The sequence below is a fragment of the Prionailurus viverrinus genome, chromosome D2, assembly GCF_022837055.1.
Source record: "Prionailurus viverrinus isolate Anna chromosome D2, UM_Priviv_1.0, whole genome shotgun sequence".
NCBI lineage: Eukaryota > Metazoa > Chordata > Mammalia > Carnivora > Felidae > Prionailurus > Prionailurus viverrinus.
The window spans coordinates 83,906,508-83,924,636 of record NC_062571.1 but is presented as its reverse complement, the minus strand read 5'-3'; the positions used below and the strand labels follow the sequence as shown (position 1 = coordinate 83,924,636).

At 50.8% G+C, this 18,129-nt stretch overlaps 1 protein-coding gene across 5 annotated transcripts in view; it reads left to right on the top strand.

The window, feature by feature from the left end:
- The window catches only part of MKI67 (marker of proliferation Ki-67), a 28,487-nt gene extending 14,432 nt beyond the window's left edge, over positions 1 to 14,055 (top strand). For all 5 annotated transcript variants that reach the window (XM_047825345.1, XM_047825341.1, XM_047825342.1 and 2 more), the window contains exons 12-15: positions 2,754 to 2,912; positions 3,887 to 9,198; positions 10,027 to 10,470; positions 12,752 to 14,055. In XM_047825345.1, the coding sequence (XP_047681301.1) occupies positions 2,754 to 2,912; positions 3,887 to 9,198; positions 10,027 to 10,470; positions 12,752 to 12,817 (5,981 nt within the window). In that variant the 3' untranslated portion in view covers positions 12,818 to 14,055. The remainder of the gene's footprint in view (positions 1 to 2,753; positions 2,913 to 3,886; positions 9,199 to 10,026; positions 10,471 to 12,751) is intronic.
- Positions 14,056 to 18,129: the final 4,074 nt, after the last annotated feature.

Sequence of the window (18,129 nt, the reverse complement as noted above, 5' to 3'; positions counted from 1 at the left end):
GGGGGGATCAACGATCTAGTCAGCTCCTGGGGTTCTGGTGGTTCAAGGAAGAACTTGCTGGGTTGGACGAGAGCCAGACCTCGACCGTCTCGGGGGTCATGAGTCCCGCACGAGGCAGGTTTGAGTGGTAACTACACAGCTTTGCCTCGGATGGCAGCATCCGTGTAGAGTACTGGAGTCCGCTTCATGGTGAAGAGAGCAGGCTCACTCTTAGAATCGCCCCTCCCCTGCGTTTATACTAATCGACCGCCCCGAAGTTGAACAATATTTTACTGCTTCAAGAGTTCCTTCCTTTCCATGACGCTTAACTGTTTCTAGAAATGAAAGCCTGTGAAGAGGCCTTCCCTTAAGCATGAACAGTTGACCCAGTTTTCCATTCCCAGTAACAGTGGGATGTGACTTCCTTATGGTTGTCCTAGATTAGCACCAAGGCAGGAACCCAGGGCTGGGATTTCACGCTCCATGGTTTGACCGGTGCTTTCTGCCTTCAACACTTTTGGAGGGAGGGGAGACTTGATTCCACCTCCCATTAGATGGGGTCTTTTTTTTTTTCTTTTCCTGGCGTATTTTTTTAAATGTTGTTGTTTGAATGTTTATTTATTTTTGAGAGAGACAGAGACAGAATGCGAGTGGGTTGGGGTAGAGAGAGAGGGAGACACAGAATCCGAAGCAGACTCCAGGCTCCGAGCTGTCAGCACAGAGCCCAACGTGGGGCTTGAACTCACGAGCTGCGAGGTCATGACCTGAGCTGAAGTGAGATCGGACGCTCAACCGACTGAGCCACCCAGGCACCCCCATTTCCTGGTGTATTTTAAGATGGAATAGTTCTACTCCTCTGTATAACCCAAATAAAGTCCCCTGTGAGTACTGTCACAATAGGATCACTACACATAGTTTTTTGGGGTGCCTGGGGGGCTGTCAGTTAAGCGTCTGACTTTGGCTCGGGTCATGATCTCACGGTTCATGAGTTCGAGGCCCACGTCAAGCTTTGTGCTAACAGCTCAGAGCCTGGAGCCTGCTTCGGGTTCTGTGTCTTCCTCTCTCTGCACTTCCTCTGCTTGTGCTCTGTCTCTCAAAAACATATAAACGTTAAAAAAATACATTTAGCTTTTAAAAAAAATTACCCGTAAACATACCCGTAAAAACGCAGAACCATTGTAGCCCATTTTGATAGCAAACTCAATGAGAAAAAAGTTTCGAGTATGTACCACCCAATATGCAGTCATAGGTACATACGTGTACATTATGTAAATTGTGTTCATGTGTGAGGGTTCTAATGTCCTTATGTTACAAAGCATTAAAAACCAATCCTCAGGGGCTCCTGGGTGGCTCAGTCGGTTGAGTGTCCGACTTCCGCTCAGGTCACGATCTCGTGGTTCGTGGGTTCGAGCCCCGTGTCGGGCTCTGTGCTCACAGCTCAGAGCCTGGAGCCTACTTTGGATTCTGTGTCTCCCTCTCTCTCTGCCCCTCCCCACCTTGCGCCATTTCTCTGTCTCTCTCAATAATAAACATTAAAACAGGGGCTCCCGGGTGGCGCAGTCGGTGGAGCGTCCAACTTTGGCTCAGGTCACGATCTCGCGGTTCGTGAGTTCGAGCCCCACGTCGGTCTCTGGTGCTCACGGCTCAGAGCCTGGAGCCTGCTTCGGATTCTGTGTCCCCCTCTCTCTCCGCCCCACCCCTGCTTGTGCTCTGTCTCTCTCTGGCTTTCAAAAATAAATAAACATAAAAAAAAAATTTAAAAAAAAACCACCAATCTTCAAAAATATTTTTAAGATAAAATCAGTAGAAATTTAAATGCTCTGTACTCAGACAGTGGATTTTCCCAACCTCCCTTCCAGACCCCTTCCTAGAGAGTGCAACATATTCCCACCCCTTGGTGTGAGTAAGTTTCAGATGCCAGACCGAGAGAGCGTTTTGATCCATTGCTGGCAGGATGAGAGTAAGACGAAAGCGGGATAACGTGAGTGTTCCGGAAAGATCAATCTTCCCTTCAAAGAACTGTGTCGTGCTTTTCTTCTGAGATGATGTTAATACTACTTTCTGGCGTCAAAAGGGAAACATGGTGATGTTGCCATTTGACAGTACTATCGATGGGCAGTCTTTTTTTTTTTTTTAATTGGGAAGGTTTTATTTGGACATAAGCCCCGGTCTGCCTCAGCTAGGGCTTTTCAAGGCAGCATGAGTGCCCCGGGTTTCTGGTTGTCTGGCTGGGGGCGCCCGGGGTGGCCTCTGTCTCCTGGCTAGTGGTCAGAATTGGGGCAACGTTGCAAGACTGACATGTCCCCTTCCTGTATGTGATTTTCTCACCCAGAGGAAAAGCAAAGAAGACGAGATGCCGTCGCAACTTCTCATTGCGCTGCTTCAAAAACGAGTTTGTTGTTTTTAAAAAAATCTTCATTTATGTTTGACCGAGAGAGAGCGTGCGAGCAGGGGAGGGGCAGAAAGAAACGGGGGCAGAGGATCTGAAGCAGGTTCTGCGTGGACGGTAGCGATCCCAGTGCGGGGCTCGAACTCAGAACTCACGAACCGCGAGATCACAACTTGCGTGGCAGTCAGACGCTTAATCAACTCAGCCACCCGGGCGCCCCAAAATGAGTTCATCAGTAATACATGACTGTCTCCAATGAACTCTGGGGAGTGATTCACTGTTCCTTGTCTGCCACTTCCTCTGGGGTCTGTGCAGGCTGGCATGGTTGCTGGCATGTACGAGCGATGTGTTTGTTCATTGCTTTTCCCATATTTTCGTATACCAGGGTTAACTGAAATGTTCCAGACTCCAGCAGCGAAAGTGAAGCCACAGACGATGAGCCTGCGTCCCAGCGCTTTCTCAGATTCAGAGGACGTTGTCAGAAAAGAGTTTCAAGTACCTGACTCGGGAGAAAAACCTCTGCTATGCACGTCAGAAACTTTTGGTTGGTTTACTTTTGTTTTGTCCTAGCACTTTAATATTTTCAGTAGGAATTGTAGGTGGTATTTTTTTTTTTTTACAAGAGATACACTATTATCTGTCTATGACGGATACTCCTGAAAAATTACCATTTCCAGCCTCTCTGTTCTGCTGTTTTTAGGGGAACTTCCTATTCGCAGTTGAACTAACATTGGCATTCAGCGAGCTGCATAAAAAAGAGTACTCCTTTAATAATCGTAAACTGCCTGTGCACATTTCTGCTTTCTTTATTTAAAGGGGTTGACCAGCAGAGAAGTAGAGTGATCTCTCCTCGTCGTTACATAAATTATTCCAACTCAAAATTGCTACAAATAACCCAAAAGAAAGAGAATGTGTACAATTTAGTGCCGTGAATCTTCTAGAAGGCCTGTGCCCCGGTGTGAGCCCAAGATGGGAGAAATGAGTCTGTCTTGCTCTTGCACTGAGTACTGGTTACCCAGGGCCTGGCATGAAGGGAACAGCTTTACTATATGAACAGTGCATCCTGTGCCGAAAAGTAGATGTTTCCTGTGCAGTTAGGACCCCACGCGTCCTGACGATGAGCCATGTTATTGTATTAGTGGTTCCGCAGGAGAAATGGGTGTTTGCTTCTCATGTTTGAAGGAAAGAATGTCTGCATTCAGGTGACTGAGACACAGTACCGTAACCTTCAGGATCCCCTTCTTAAGGAACTTTTTTTCTTTTATCTGATCTCTGTGAATCCTAATCACCTCCTAAGTGTGAACCCACTGTATATCACCAGGTAACGATATTCTTAGGTGCGTGTGGCTCACGTGCAGTACAGATTTATGGCCACGTAAGTAGCCTCATATGCTTAGCCCAGGTGGGCAGGAGGCTGAACTATTGGCTTTTACACGATATCTCATAAGGAAAACATACCAGATTGGCACAACATACTGAACAGAGTATATTTCTCACGCGTGTTTTTATTTCCTGTAGGAGAGAATGTATTCCCCGTGACTCAGAATGGACCGCAAGAGCCGTCTGATAAAAGCCTCGCGAGCCCTGTCCTCAGACGTCAGAGTGTCAGAGTAAATGTGAACATTGAGAAAACTCCGGGATCGGGGGCTCCGAAGGCCACGTCAGGCGCCAACAGGCTTCGAAGGTCCGTGGGGCCCAGAAGTATACAGATGCCAGGAGCAGGGCGCAAGGACGAAGAAGCCAAGATGGACACCGTGGAGAATGTTCCGGGACGACTTCTGAGGAAGACCCCGCAACGAGAACAGAAACTGGAGGGAGCAGCGAAGGAACAGGAGAGCTATTTTGAAGCGAGTGAGAACGATACCGAGCCAAAGGAAAATTCTGAAGAGGTGGTCGCAGTGAGGAGATCGAGAAGATATTCAGAGCAAAACCAGGAACCAGCTGCAGACCTGACCCCCCTCAAGACATGGCAAGACACAGAACCCAAGGAAGACCTGGGAGGCATCCAAGGTCTCCTCCGCACGCCCATTCGTGTGCAGGAACCAAAGGAGGCTGAGATTAAAACCGCCGAAAAGCGCCAGAAATCTTCAAAGTTGGAACTAGCTGGCACGCCAGCCGCAATGAGCATACAGCTTGAGACCCCTCCGCAGAAAGCGGACCTGGAGGAAGAGCCCCTGGCTCTCGGGAAGCCCATCCAGATGCCAGGAGGAAGCACACACTCACACGGAGAACCTGCAGGTGGTGATAGAAACAGCGGATTGTTTAATAGAACTCCAGAGCAGAAGCTGAGCCCTGCAGAAAAACTACCTGGAAGCAAGAGGCGGCCAAGAACACCCAAGAAAAAGAATCATTCTCTAGAAGACCTGGCTGGACTCAGAGAGCTCTTTCAAACCCCAAGCCACACAGATAAACCAATGACTGGTCACCAAACCACCAAAGCACCCTGCAAATCTCCGCTACCAGGACCAGGCAACACGCCAGCGAGTCAAAAGAAGCGGCTTGAGACCCCTCCCCAGAAAGTGGGCCTGGAGGAAGAACCCTCTGCTCTCAGGAAGCCCACCCAGACGCCAGGGGAAAGCACAAACTCACACAGAGAACCCGGAGGTGATGATGAAGACATCAACTTGTTTAACAAAACTCCAGGGCAGAAACCAAATCCTGCAGTAACTAGAAGCAAGAGGCGGCCAAGAACACCCAAGAAGAAGGCCCATTCTCTAGAAGACCTGGCTGGACTCAGAGAGCTCTTTCAGACCCCAAACCACACAGATAAACCAATGGCTGATGACCCAACTACCAAAGCACCCTGCAAATCTCCCCTAGCAGAGCTAGTCAACACACCCGCAAGTCGCAGGAGACTGTGCAAGACCCCTCCGCAGAAAGTGGACCTGGAGGAAGAAGCCTCGGCTTTCCAGAAGTCCACCCAGATGCCAGGGGAAAGCCCACACAAACAGAGAGAGCCAGTAGGTGGTGATGAATACATCGGATTGTTCAAGGAAACCCCAAAGCAGGAACTGGACCCTGCAGAAAATGTAGCTGGAAGCAAGAGGCAGTCAAGAACACCCAAGAAAAAGGTCCAGTCCCTAGAAGAACTGGTTGGCCTCAAAGAGCTTTTCCAGACCCCAGAGCACACTCCAGACCCTGTGACTGTTGACCAAACCACCAGAGTTCCCTGCAAATCTCCACGAGCAGAACCAGTCAACACGCCAGCAAGTAGAAATAGGCGGCTCAAGACCCCTCAGAAAGTGGACCTGGAGGAAGAGCCCTCTGCTCTCAGGAAGTCCACCCAGATGTCAGGGGGAAGCCCACACGAACACAGAGAGCCAGTAGGTGGTGATGAAGACATCGGATTGTTCAAGGAAACCCCAAAGCAGGAACTGGACCCTGCAGAAAATGTAGCTGGAAGCAAGAGGCGGCCAAGAACACCCAAGAAAAAGGCCCATTTTCTAGAAGACCTGGATGGACTTAGAGGGCTCTTCCAAACACCAGACCACACGGATAAACCAATGACTGGTGACCAAACTACCAAAGCACCCTGCAAATCTCTGCTAGCAGGACCAGGCAACACGCCAGCGAGTCAAAGGAGGTGGCTCGAGACCCCTCCCCAGAAAGTGGGCCTGGAGGAAAAGCCCTCTTCTCTCAGGAAACCCACCCAGATGCCAGGGGAAAGCACAAACTCACACAGAGAACCTGGAGGTGATGATGAAGACATCAACTTGTTTAACAAAACTCCAGGGCAGAAACCAAATCCTGCAGTAACTAGAAGCAAGAGGCGGCCAAGAACACCCAAGAAGAAGGCCCATTCTCTAGAAGACCTGGCTGGACTCAGAGAGCTCTTTCAGACCCCAAACCACACAGATAAACCAATGGCTGATGACCCAACTACCAAAGCACCTTGCAAATCTCCCCTAGCAGAGCTAGTCAACACACCCGCAAGTCGCAGGAGACTGTGCAAGACCCCTCCGCAGAAAGTGGACCTGGAGGAAGAAGCCTCGGCTTTCCAGAAGTCCACCCAGATGCCAGGGGAAAGCCCACACAAACAGAGAGAGCCAGTAGGTGGTGATGAATACATCGGATTGTTCAAGGAAACCCCAAAGCAGAAACTGGACCCTGCAGAAAATGTAGCTGGAAGCAAGAGGCGGCCAAGAACACCCAAGAAAAAGGTCCAGTCCTTAGAAGACCTGGTTGGCCTCAAAGAGCTTTTCCAAACACCAAGCCACACAGATAAGCCAATGGCTGGTGACCAAACCACCAAAGCACCCTGCCAATCTCCACTAGCAGGACCAGGCAACGCTCCAGCAAGTAAAAAGAGGCGGCTCGAGACCCCTCCCCAGAAAGTGGGCCTGGAGGAAGAGCCCCCAGCTCTCGGGAAGTCTACCCAGATGCCAGGGGAAAGCCCACACGAACACACAGAATCAGGAAGAGAGGATAAAGACATTAAATTGTTTACCAAAACTCCAGAGCAGAAACTGAAACCTGCAGACAACGTAACTGGAAGCAAGAGGCGGCCAAGAACACCCCCCAAAAAGGTCCAGTCCCTAGAAGACCTGGTTGGCCTCAAAGAGCTTTTCCAAACCCCAGAGCAAACCAAAAAAACAACAGCTGTTGTCAAAACCACAATAGTGCCCTGCAAATCTCCGCTAGCAGAAACAGTCAACATACCAACCCACATGAAGACACGGCTCAAGGTAGCTCTGGGGAAGATCACCGTAGAGAACGAGCTCTCAGCTGTCACGAAGCCCACCCAAAGGCCAGAGGAAGCCACACACACACACAGAGAACCAGTAGGGGAAGATGAAGACATCAGATTGTTCAAGGAAACTCCAAAGCAGAAACTGAAACCTGAGGAAGATGTAACTGGAAGCAAGAGGCAGCCAAGAACACCCAAGAAAAAGGTCCAGTCCCTAGAAGACCTGGTTGGTCTCAAAGAGCTTTTCCAAACCCCAGACCCAGGGACTGGTGACCAAACCACCAAAGTTCCCTGTAAATCTCCACGAGCAGAACCAGTCAACACCCCAGCAAGTGGAAAGAGGTGGCTCGTGACCCCTCCCCAGAAAGTGGACCTGGAGGAAGAGCCCTCAGCTTTCAGGAAGCCCACCCGGATGCCAGGGGAAAGCCCACACGAACACAGAGAACCTGGAGGTAAGGAGGAAGACATCAACTTGTTTAAGGAAACCCTAAAGCGGAAACTGAACCCTACAGAAAATGTAACTGGAAGCAAAAAGCAGCCAAGAACACCCAGGAGGAACATCCAGTCTTTAGAAGACCTGGTTGGCCTCAAAGAGCTTTTCCAAACACCAAACCACACAGATAAGCCAATGACTGGTGACCAAACCACCAAAGCACCCTGCCAATCTCCACTAGCAGGACCAGGCAACAAGCCAACCAATAGAAGGAGGCAGCTCAAGACCCCTCCCCAGAAAGTGGACCTGGAGGAAGAACCCTCAGCTCTCAGGAAGCCCACCCAGCTGCCAGGGGAAAGCCCACATGAACACGGAGAACCTGTAGGTGGTGATGCAGACATCGGATTGTTCAAGGACACCCCAAAGCCGAAACTGGAGCCTGTAAGAAATGTATCTAGAAGCAAGAGGCGGCCAAGAACACCCAAGAAAAAGATCCAGTCCTTAGAAGACCTGGCTGGTCTCAAAGAGCTTTTCCAGACCGCAGACCCAGTGACTGGTGACCGAACCACCAAAGCACCCTTCCAGTCTCCACTTGCAGGACCAGGCAACAAGCCTACCAATAGCAGGAGGCGGCTCAAGACCCCTCCCCAGAAAGCTGATCTTAAGGAAGAGCCCTCAGCTCTCAGGAAGCCCACCCAGCTGCCAGGGGAAAGCCCACATGAACACGGAGAACCTGTAGGTGGTGATGCAGACATCGGATTGTTCAAGGACACCCCAAAGCCGAAACTGGAGCCTGTAAGAAATGTATCTAGAAGCAAGAGGCGGCCAAGAACAACCAAGAGAAAGATCCAGTCCTTAGAAGACCTGGCTGGTCTCAAAGAGCTTTTCCAGACCGCAGACCCAGTGACTGGTGACCGAACCACCAAAGCACCCTTCCAATCTCCGCTTGCAGGACCAGGCAACAAGCCTACCAATAGCAGGAGGCGGCTCAAGACCCCTCCCCAGAAAGCTGATCTTAAGGAAGAGCCCTCAGCTCTCAGGAAGCCCACCCAAACGCCAGAGGAAAGCACTCACTCGCTCAGAGAATCAGGAGGTGATGATAAAGATGTTAAATTGTTTAATAGAACTGCAAAGCAGAAACTGGGCCCCACAGAAAACGTAACGGGCAGGAAAAATCGGCCAAGAGCGCCGAACCCCACCCAACCCCTGGAAGACCTGGCCAGTTTCAGAGAGTCCTCCCCGAGGCCGGATCACACCAAGCAACGGGGTGATGCTGGTAGCATCCAGGGAGCTCCAAAGCAAACACCAGACGGAGGGAAACCTGTGAAACCCCTCTCAAGAGTCCGTAGGGCCCCTCGAGGAAAGCCCGTGGAAGATCTGGCGGGCCACCGAGACCCTGTAAAATCTCGGAGTGAAAGCAGCGTTTCCCCGTCCCCAAAGAGAAAACGAGGAAACGAGGGAGGTGGCCCAGGAACAAAGAGGCTGCGCTCTGTGACACCTGCCCAGGCCACTGCCGAAGAGAAGCCTCCCGTGAAGAAAAGAAGGGGGGCCCCCAGAGAAGGACGTGACCCCCCTGAGCCCCTGACCGCAAAGAGAAAGCTAAGGATTGTAGCGGAAAGGATGGAAGTCCCAGGGGACCTGACCAGCGGCAAGAGGGAAAGCAGGACAGAGGGGCGAGAAGTAGGGAGGACGACGGCCTCTCCACAACAGGTGATGGCAGATGTCACTTAGTCGCTGTATGCCATCTCGGATGGTGTTCTCCATTCGAGGCTCTTATCCGGTATAAGCTGTTGAATCTATATGCGAATATCTTCTCCCAAAGGGGTCTGCATTCAGCACAGTGAGTAACTGCAGACAAGTTAAAGAATCCTTTGGGGATTTATAGAGAGAATAGACTTCGTGTGGGAAAACAACAGGTCAAAATTCTTATGACCAGTTTTGACGAGAGTTTCTCAGGAACTGAGTGAGTTATGGTCATCTGCAGAGGTGTGAAAGATGTCGAGGAAAGGTAGGAGCTCGGTCCTGTGTTGTCCCAGAGCCCATAAGCAGGAGCGCTGGGTGGGCGGGGGATCAGGGTCAGTCTTTATGCGGTTAGAACAATCTGTGTGGCCGTCCGGGTCCCGAAGAGAGCCCACCTGTCAAGGTTGTGAGGCAGAGAGTTACTCCTGCATGGACAGTACTTTGTACGTTCCGTTCCAGAAACACTGACTCTCCTGTCCTGCTTGAGCAAATGATTGCGAAAGGCTTAGGAATTCATTTACTGCCTGGAAAGGGGGCATTTTTCTAGAAAGCCCACGTAATGCTTGTTGTAATCGAATTTGCCATATATGACACTCAGGTGTTGTGATGGAAATTGAGCCTGGAAATTCATGGTTTGTCAGTATTTCACCCTGGAATGAAGTGGTTGCTGGCCTCTTAAACGTGAAGTTTTCACATGATTTTTTTCGAAATTCCCTTTGATTGTTTTCTTCTCCGTGTTGAAGTGTGAGGTTTGTATTACTCATGATTGGCATGTGGTGGCTGTCTTGCTATTTTTAGGCGATGTCTCTCCGCTCGAGACGGCCAAATAAAACCAAGCTCGAAGAGCAAAGGCCCGAGCCTGTTAAAGCAGCAGCAGAGAAAGTGAAGACAGACAGAAATGACAAGAAGCCCCGGAAGACCTCCCAACAGACGAAGCCACAAAGCCCTGAAGGCAGAGCCAAGAGTTCTACACCTGCGGGCCGAGTCCTTGCAAGCAGAATGTGTCTACGGTCTACAAGACCGAGGAAGGTGCCCTTGCCTGACGTGGCAGAGGAGAAGCAAAGGGAGAAAGGTGTGGGTGTCCACGTGAAGAATCAGGAGAAAGAAGTAACACGACATTCAGACGTCATGTCTTTGAGATCCAGAAAAGTTAAGATCCTTCCTGGAGGAAATGCTTTGGAGAGTGAATCCCAACAGCGAGTAACTCGGAGTGCCAAGAGATGTGCAGGAAATATAAAAAAGGTACGTAACTCACTGGTTTTCTTTTCTTTTTTCTGTTTCTCTTATTTTGAGGGAGAAGGAGAGAGAATCCCAAGCAGGCTTCGAGCTGTCAGTGCAGAGCCCCACACGGGACTTGAACTCACGAACCGTGAGATCATGATTTGAACCCAAATCAAGAGTTGGACGCTTAACCGACTGAGCCACCAGGAGCCCGTTTTCCTATTTTCACGAGCAGAGGATGTTTCAATCCGATCTTGCCCCATGTTCAAAAACAAACAAACATTACATATAACTTGCTGCCAGGTCCCAGTTACACTAGTGTGGGAAACATGAGCGTGAACCACGTATTCTGTCGTCGTAGCTGTGTTTAGGGGATTCCACTTCAGATAGAAAACTGACATGAAGATCCCATTCAGGAAGAGCAAGCACTTACTGAAGCAGAAGGGTGGTCCTGTCTGCATCTCCTGGGATTTGCTTTGGAAAGCTAGACCGGATGAAAGTCAACAGTGTCCATGAGACGAGTGGTACCACGTGCTTGCTAACGTGGCATCACATTCAGGAGCCCATGAGCCGTCAGTCATTTGAATAAATCCACGGTGCATGGTTAAATCCAGTCGGTGTTCTCCTGGGGAACACTTGATGTTGTTAGTTTAAAAGTAGGGAGGGGGCTCAGTAGCTCCCTGTTTGCGAGTGGTGTAAATTTCTTAGCACGCGGTTGGAGATCTCCAGAGGCCAGTGCCGTGGCCGCCCCTCTGATGTGCGTGCGTGAACTTACTGCTTGACCGGCTGGTCTGACTCAGTGCGAGCGGCGAAGGCAGAAGGGGTCTGTTCACCGCGTGTTGGAATGATGGTGACGGTGCCCGCGTACGTCCCCGCCCAGGACGTCACTGGGTGCCCCCGCCATCCTTTGAGCCGTGAGGGAAGAGGGACAGAGCGGGTGTGTGTGGTCAGCAGAAACGGAATGTATTGCCCCCAGCCCCTGATTAGCTGCTAGAGCGCCCATTCTACTGTCCTCTGCGGTGTGGGAGTCCACCATGACACTTTGCCGATACTCCGGTCATCGGATGGCCATCTGCGCTGGAGTAAGGGGATACCTTCAGTCATCGTTCGAGGGGTTCAGGGCGCGTGCATTCAAACTGAGCCTTTGGCTTTTTTAATTCTTGCCTTTTGTTCTCCTGACCCTTCCCTCCCTTCAGGTATTAAAGACCACTTGGTAAGGGGGACCCCTGGGTGGCTCAGTCCGTTAAGCGGCCTGACTGTTGGTTTCAGCTCAGGTCATGATCTCACGGTTCGTAGGTTCGAGCCCTAAATCGGGCTCCACGCTGACGGTGCGGAGCCTGCTTGGGATTCTCTCTCTCTCTCTCTCTGTTTCTCTGCCCCTCCCCTGCTTGTGTTCTCTCTCTCAAAATAAATACACTTAATAAATAAATAAATATCACTTGGTAAAGTCACTGATGGGGTCTGCTTCCGAAGTACCCTCAACGTGACGTACTTTTTCTGATGGGCTGTTGGGTTGGGGGACAGCGTAAAGTAGGAGCCGACACCCGACTTGGTTCTGAAAGGGCAGATCGTCCTTCGTTTTATCTCCCTGTCCAGAGGGATGAGCCTCCTCTCGGCTCCTTCTGGAGCACACACAGCGGGCCGTCTCCGGTCACACGCGCTGAGTGTGGAGAGATTGTGCACCTCACACCAGAGATGAGTTAGAAAACCCAAAAGATTTTGTCCTGTTGATAAATTTGAATTCACTTTTTTGAGTGGCTTTTTTTTTCTTAAGTTTATTTATTCATTTATTTCGAGAGAGAGAGAGAGCGCAGGCAGGGAGGGGCAGAGAGAGAGCGAGAGAGAGAATCCCAAGCAGGCTCCGCGCTGTCAGCACAGAGCCCAACGCGGGGCTTGAATTCACGAACCATGAGATCATGACCTGAGCTGAAACCCAGAGTCGGACGCTTAACCGGCTGAGCCACCCAGGCGCCCGTTGAGTGGTATTTTTTTTTAATTAGTGAAAACGTGTGTATTTGCGTGGCAGTTTTCTTTCTTTTTTTTTTATTACTGTCTGAACTTAAAAACAGGTTACAGAGCTTCCTATTTAGATCTAAAACACCAAATAGTAAAAACATTTTAAAGGACAAAAGCAACGTTCACGGGTTACCTCCTAAAACTCATTTCCAACCTTAAAATTAATTTCCTAGAACTCCAGGCGTGCATCACACCTAATCAGGCTTTGGGATTTTGCAGAGTGGGGTTGGTTACAAAAATTGTTCTCTTCAATTACTTAAGAGTTCTATTTTTTCTTTCCAAACAGGATGAGGACAATGCGTGCATCAAGAAAATAAGAACCAGAAGTCGTCGGGACAATGAAGATGTTTAGCTAAGACGTTTAAAAGGGGTGGGGGGAAGCGATACATTCCATTTAGTGATATGTTTTAGTAGCATATTTGGGTCAATTTAAAAGGGAGTTGTGTAAATAATGTTATTCGGGTGTCTAAGAAATCTTAGAATTTTCTATCTCCAGATGGCATATTCACAGAGGCCTCGTGGAGGTCATGGAGAAGACTATCCACCATCACTCACAGAGTGATAAAAACGTAAACCTTGGGTTGGGGCGGGTGGGGGGCTTGGGACCTAGAAATGGCTTTCAACTTGGCAAAATGTGGCCCTGAAGTTTATGACCCGTCCGTCCTTGTCAGCCGTGTGTGCCAGCACGTGCCGCACGGCTCTGTAAATGCGTCACGTGGGTCTGGGTCCCACATCAGAATGTGAAAGCAGGGGCTTCTGTCTCTGTGTCCCCAACACTGGGCAGGCACTCAGGAAACGTTAGGGAATGGGCAGATTCGAATGGATTAATGAGACGGGTCAGATATCTCTTTACAATGGGGGAGGCTTTTGGCCCCGCTCGCCATGGCTCTTGGCCAGCTGCACAGGACAGCCCTCTCCTCGGTGTCCCCAGCACTGGAGGGAATACAAGTGTGACCTGGAGGAAGCTGGTGGCCCCACCTTCAAGATGGAAGGGGCCACTGAATTTAAGGACCGACTGGGAGGGGGCCTGCCTTCTTCGCTTGAAGAATATTCGTCTCACCTGGGACTGCTCACATCTGAGAAGGCCTCCACCCCGAGCCTCAGGGCCGTCGGCCAGGGTGCCCCTCGTCCCTGAACAGTGCGGCCTCTTCCGGCTACTCGTGCTTTCCGTCCCGTCTTTTCCCTTTTCCCAACCTCCTGGATCTGCGCCTGCCTGTGCTTTCTCAGACCACACCTGTCGGCCTGCCTTAGGGCCCCGCACGCCACCTTGTCCAGAGAACAACACAAACCCTCCTCCTAAGGAACGGCCGTGATTCCCGGGCTGTCCTCAGACCCAGGCCACTGGGCACTTCCACCTTCTCGTGTTCTACTTTGTCTCGTTCCTCTTTCTGTGTCCCCTAAGTTAGAAGGTAGCGCATCCTCCCTCCGGTCACCTGTCTGAGTCTTCCCCACTCGTCCAGCCGTGTCGAGGCGAGGATGGGACACAAGACAGGGTAGCTGTCCCCCACGGCTTCCCTGTCTGTCCATTCTTCTGTCATTGTGTCTGGCGTGGAGCCAGGTTCACATAATAAAAAATGTTTGCTGAGTGAATGCATGAATCTAGGCGTGTCTCTGGGTCACTGGGAGCTGCCTTTGCCGTTGTGGCTGCCGTAAGAACACTCTGAACAGTGTTGTCTAAAATCGCACGGAAGAGTGACAGCCTGGGGAGGGCGGTAGGTTGGAGCGGGGGTGGGGGGGACATCCGAGAGTCCACAGAGCAGGTGATGGTTGAACTGGGCCAGAAAGGGGTGGGATCTCGGGGAGCAGAAGAAGGGAGAGTAGTTTAGGAAGGGCAGCTCTTTTTTTTTTTTTTTTTTTTTAGAAAAGGCACTTTTTTTTGAAGGTGCGAGTCATAAATGTGTCATTTAGGTAGCGAAACACAAGGAAATGTAAAATAGGCTTTTCCTATGATTAAGTTGTTCTGCCGACATTTCAGATTTCGTAGTAATTATGAACCTCGCACGTGGAAAAATTTCAATTAGCCATATGCCTGGGGAATGGAATATACTGGTTAATTAAAAACCCCTTTAGGGTTCAATTCTAACCAAAAATCTCACTGCAATATATCAGATTTCCTCACCTTCGTAAGGGTACGGTATTTTAAGAGCACAGTAAGGGTGGTTTTCATTTTGCCGTAAATGCTGCGTTAGAAAAGCTCATTCAAACAAGTGTTTGATTAAACATGTCCGCAGGACACGGGTTTCGCTTAGCATTTAAGCATCAGACAAACATTAACCAGCTAGGCCAACTCTGTTGGAAAACAGGGTTGCAAGAAACAAATACCTACTGGCTGTGTGCTTTGGTAACTTCTCTGGGCCTCGGATTCCAAATGAGTAACATCCATCTGGCAGAAAGTTCTCAATGAACAGAAATTACTTTTTTTTTTTTTTTTTTTTTTTTTGCCTCCAAGCTTCTGCGTGATCTGCCTGCCAATCTCTCTTTGCCTTTCTTTTAGGTTTTTAAATTTGTTTTGAGAGACAGAGAGAGCACAGGCAGAGGAGGGCTGGGCGGGTGTGGGGGGGGGCGGGGAGAGAATCTCAAGCAGACTCCACACTGTCAGCGTGGAGCCCGATGGGAGGCTTGAGCTCACGAACTGAGATGTGACCTGAGCTGAAATCCATCAGGTGCTTGGGGCACCTGGGTGGCTCAGTCAGGCATCTGACTTCAGCTGCTTCAGATTCTGGGTCTCTCTCTCTGCCCCACCCCTGCTCTCTTTCAAAATAAATACACAATAATGAAAAAAAAAGTCGGACGCTTAACCGACTGAACTTCCCAGGTACGCCGCTCTTTGACCTCCTTTACTCGAGTTTTGTACCAGCCAGCTTTTGACTTCCTTAGGCAACACCCTTCCACACGTACACCCTCCTACACACACTCCCACAACCATATGCTACACGTGCATGTGCACACACACACACACACACCACCTGTCCCCACCTCCTTCCTGCCTCACAAACGATTTCCTCCAGTCTGAGCTCAGCTGTGGTGAGGCTCCCTCAAAGAAGCCTGGGTCACCCCCTTTCCCAGGCTGGGTTGGGTCCCCGTTTCTTGCTCTGGAGTCATCCTGTGCTAACTTGTGGCACGCCGTTCTGTGGAAACTGGAACATTGAGAGCGGGCCTCCTGCCCCAGGACTAAGCTGTGGCCTTCCGTGAAGGGCAGCCTGGGTATTTACCATCGCCGCGTGTCAGTAGTGACCCCAGGCAGAGGAGGTACCCAGCCGGGTGTCCTTGAAATGAAATTTTAAGACCCAGGGGATTTTTATTAAAGGGAGGAAAGGAAAAAGGAAAAACAAACAAACAAACAAACAAACTCAGGAGCCAAGAGGGGGGAGCAGCAGACCGGGCTGAGTCAGAAGGCCTGCTCTTCCAGACTGTCTCCATCTCTACAGGTCTGACGTGAAGGGGCGGTTTTCCTCCTGGCCCGTGAGCCATCACGTTAACTCTAGGAGCAGCCTTCACGTGTAGGGGGAGGGGACTCCTGGAAATCCTAGTCATATATCTGCTCAGTCTGGGCACGAGTTGTGTCCGGGGACAAGGACTTGACCCAGCGCCACCAGAGATGGCCAGGAAGCCTGAGGTTGCTCAGTCTCTTATCTGGCTGCCCAAATAGGTCCTGGATCCTGGGAGAGAATGTGTGGGCAGGTCTTAGAGATAGGGGCCAGGGGTGAGTGGGATTGTCCCCGGGAGGAGGTTTTCTGTCGGGAGGTAAAGTCAGGTGTCTGGGTGTGTCTGGAATCTATCACCACGTGGAGGGGCTGAGGAAGGAAGGGAGGGAAGGCCTCCCTCAATCCTACACACAGATCAGGACCGAATCTAGGCCGTCACTGCCTGGCCCCTCACCTGGCCCAGGCATCCCGGGGTGTCGTGGAAAGACTCCTTCGCAAATGTCAACTCCATAAATTCTACCTCTTCACCAAAAAATGATTTAAGATATGTGGCTGGGATCCCAGGTTTTGCTGGGCTTTCTAGAAGCTTTCTCTAGATGAACTGCTGGAGTCATCTAGGAAACAGATCTGGTATTCCTGCCGCAGTTCCCGGGCCCCCGATTCCAGTGCTATGCAGATGGCCCAGGCCCCCGACGTGCCTCCAGGACATGGTCCCAGCCGTCCCCCTCTTGGTGCCACCAGCACGGAGGGCCATGCTGGCACAGAGCATTCAACAATCTGTAAATTGGGATTGCATGAATGTTGCTGTTTACAAAGGAACAAGATGCCCATACTTGTTCCCATGAAGCCCCTCCTTGTGTCTACAGTCCTGGGTCCCAGGAATGAAGGCTCGATTTGCTCCGTTTATTGGGTATCGCCATGCAAGAGCCACAGAGGGTCCTGCTGTGGGCAGCCCCGCCTTGTGCTCATCAACCCAACCTAGAAGCTGGTGAGCCCCAAAGCTTCCTGGACAAGGGGCTTTAACAGCCAGCACTGACAATTTTTTATCAAGCATGGAAGGGAAATATTTGTAGTAAGAATAACAAAGGTTAGTGTCCGTGCTATAAAAAGAATCACCGAGGAATCAACAATAGATTGAGGAAATAAACCAATGAGGAAAAGCCAAATGACACAACTTGGAAAATGGATAAAAAATACGAATTGGTGATTCGCAGATGAAATACAAATACTAAAAGCATGAAGGGATGCTCAACCCACTAGAAGTTAGGGGGATGCAAACTGAGATGACATATTTTTTTTTTTTTGGCCTCTCAGTTTTGCACAAATGAAAGGGATCTGCTAACACCCAGGGTTAGTGGCGTGTCGGGAAATGGGCACCCCCCGCACCGTGGGCGGTGAGGCGCTGGGGCACTTCTCGGCGGTGGTGAATTGGCAATTCCTATTTCTACTGCACATGCATTTGCCCTTCGGCCCAGAAGCTCCACTTCCAGGAAGCTCTCCCGGAGAAGCGCTTTGCAGCTGAAACGCACACATGTGCAAGCGTTTTCCTCGGAAAATGACGCGGGGACGCCGTGAGCCGATGCCCACTGTGGAGGAACGGCCACCAGAGCTCGTTAGGTTTGGAGAGGGCCAAGCAGCCCTCGGAGACCGGATGAGGAAGGGGTTCAAGTGCCGACTCGCCCGGATGCTGAGACAGACCTTCGGGCAAACACGCAATTCACACAACGGCACGCTGGTGGCATATATGTCGTCACGGCAAAGACGCCAAGTTTCCATGTATTAATGTCTCTACAGTCAGATGTAGCTCACCGCTGAGCCCTCCGCTGCTAACAGGTGCATCCCTGACCCACACCATTCAGTCCCAGGGAGGTGCTAACCTGCCTCGGTGGTCGTTCAACCCGCCTGTCTGTCCGAGGTCGCTCGCACCTGGTGTCTTGTTGGAAACGTTTCCATTTGATTGGGGCGGTGGGGGGGGGGGGGTTCCTCTACGGCAGGCCTGGCGCGTCTTCCCTTCCTGAGGCTGTGGGCTCCGGCAGGTTGGCTGAGCCACCTGGTCCCTGGTTGGCTGGTTGATGCCCATCTTTGAACCCCCCACCCTCCCCCAAACCTCCTTTCTTCCTTCCCTCCTCCCCTGTCTGCTCTCTCCTTTCTGCGGTTCCCCTCTCCCCAGTGGAAGGGTCCTGCTGTACCTAGCACTGCTAAGGGGCATGCAGACAGACAGACAGACCCATAAGGAACT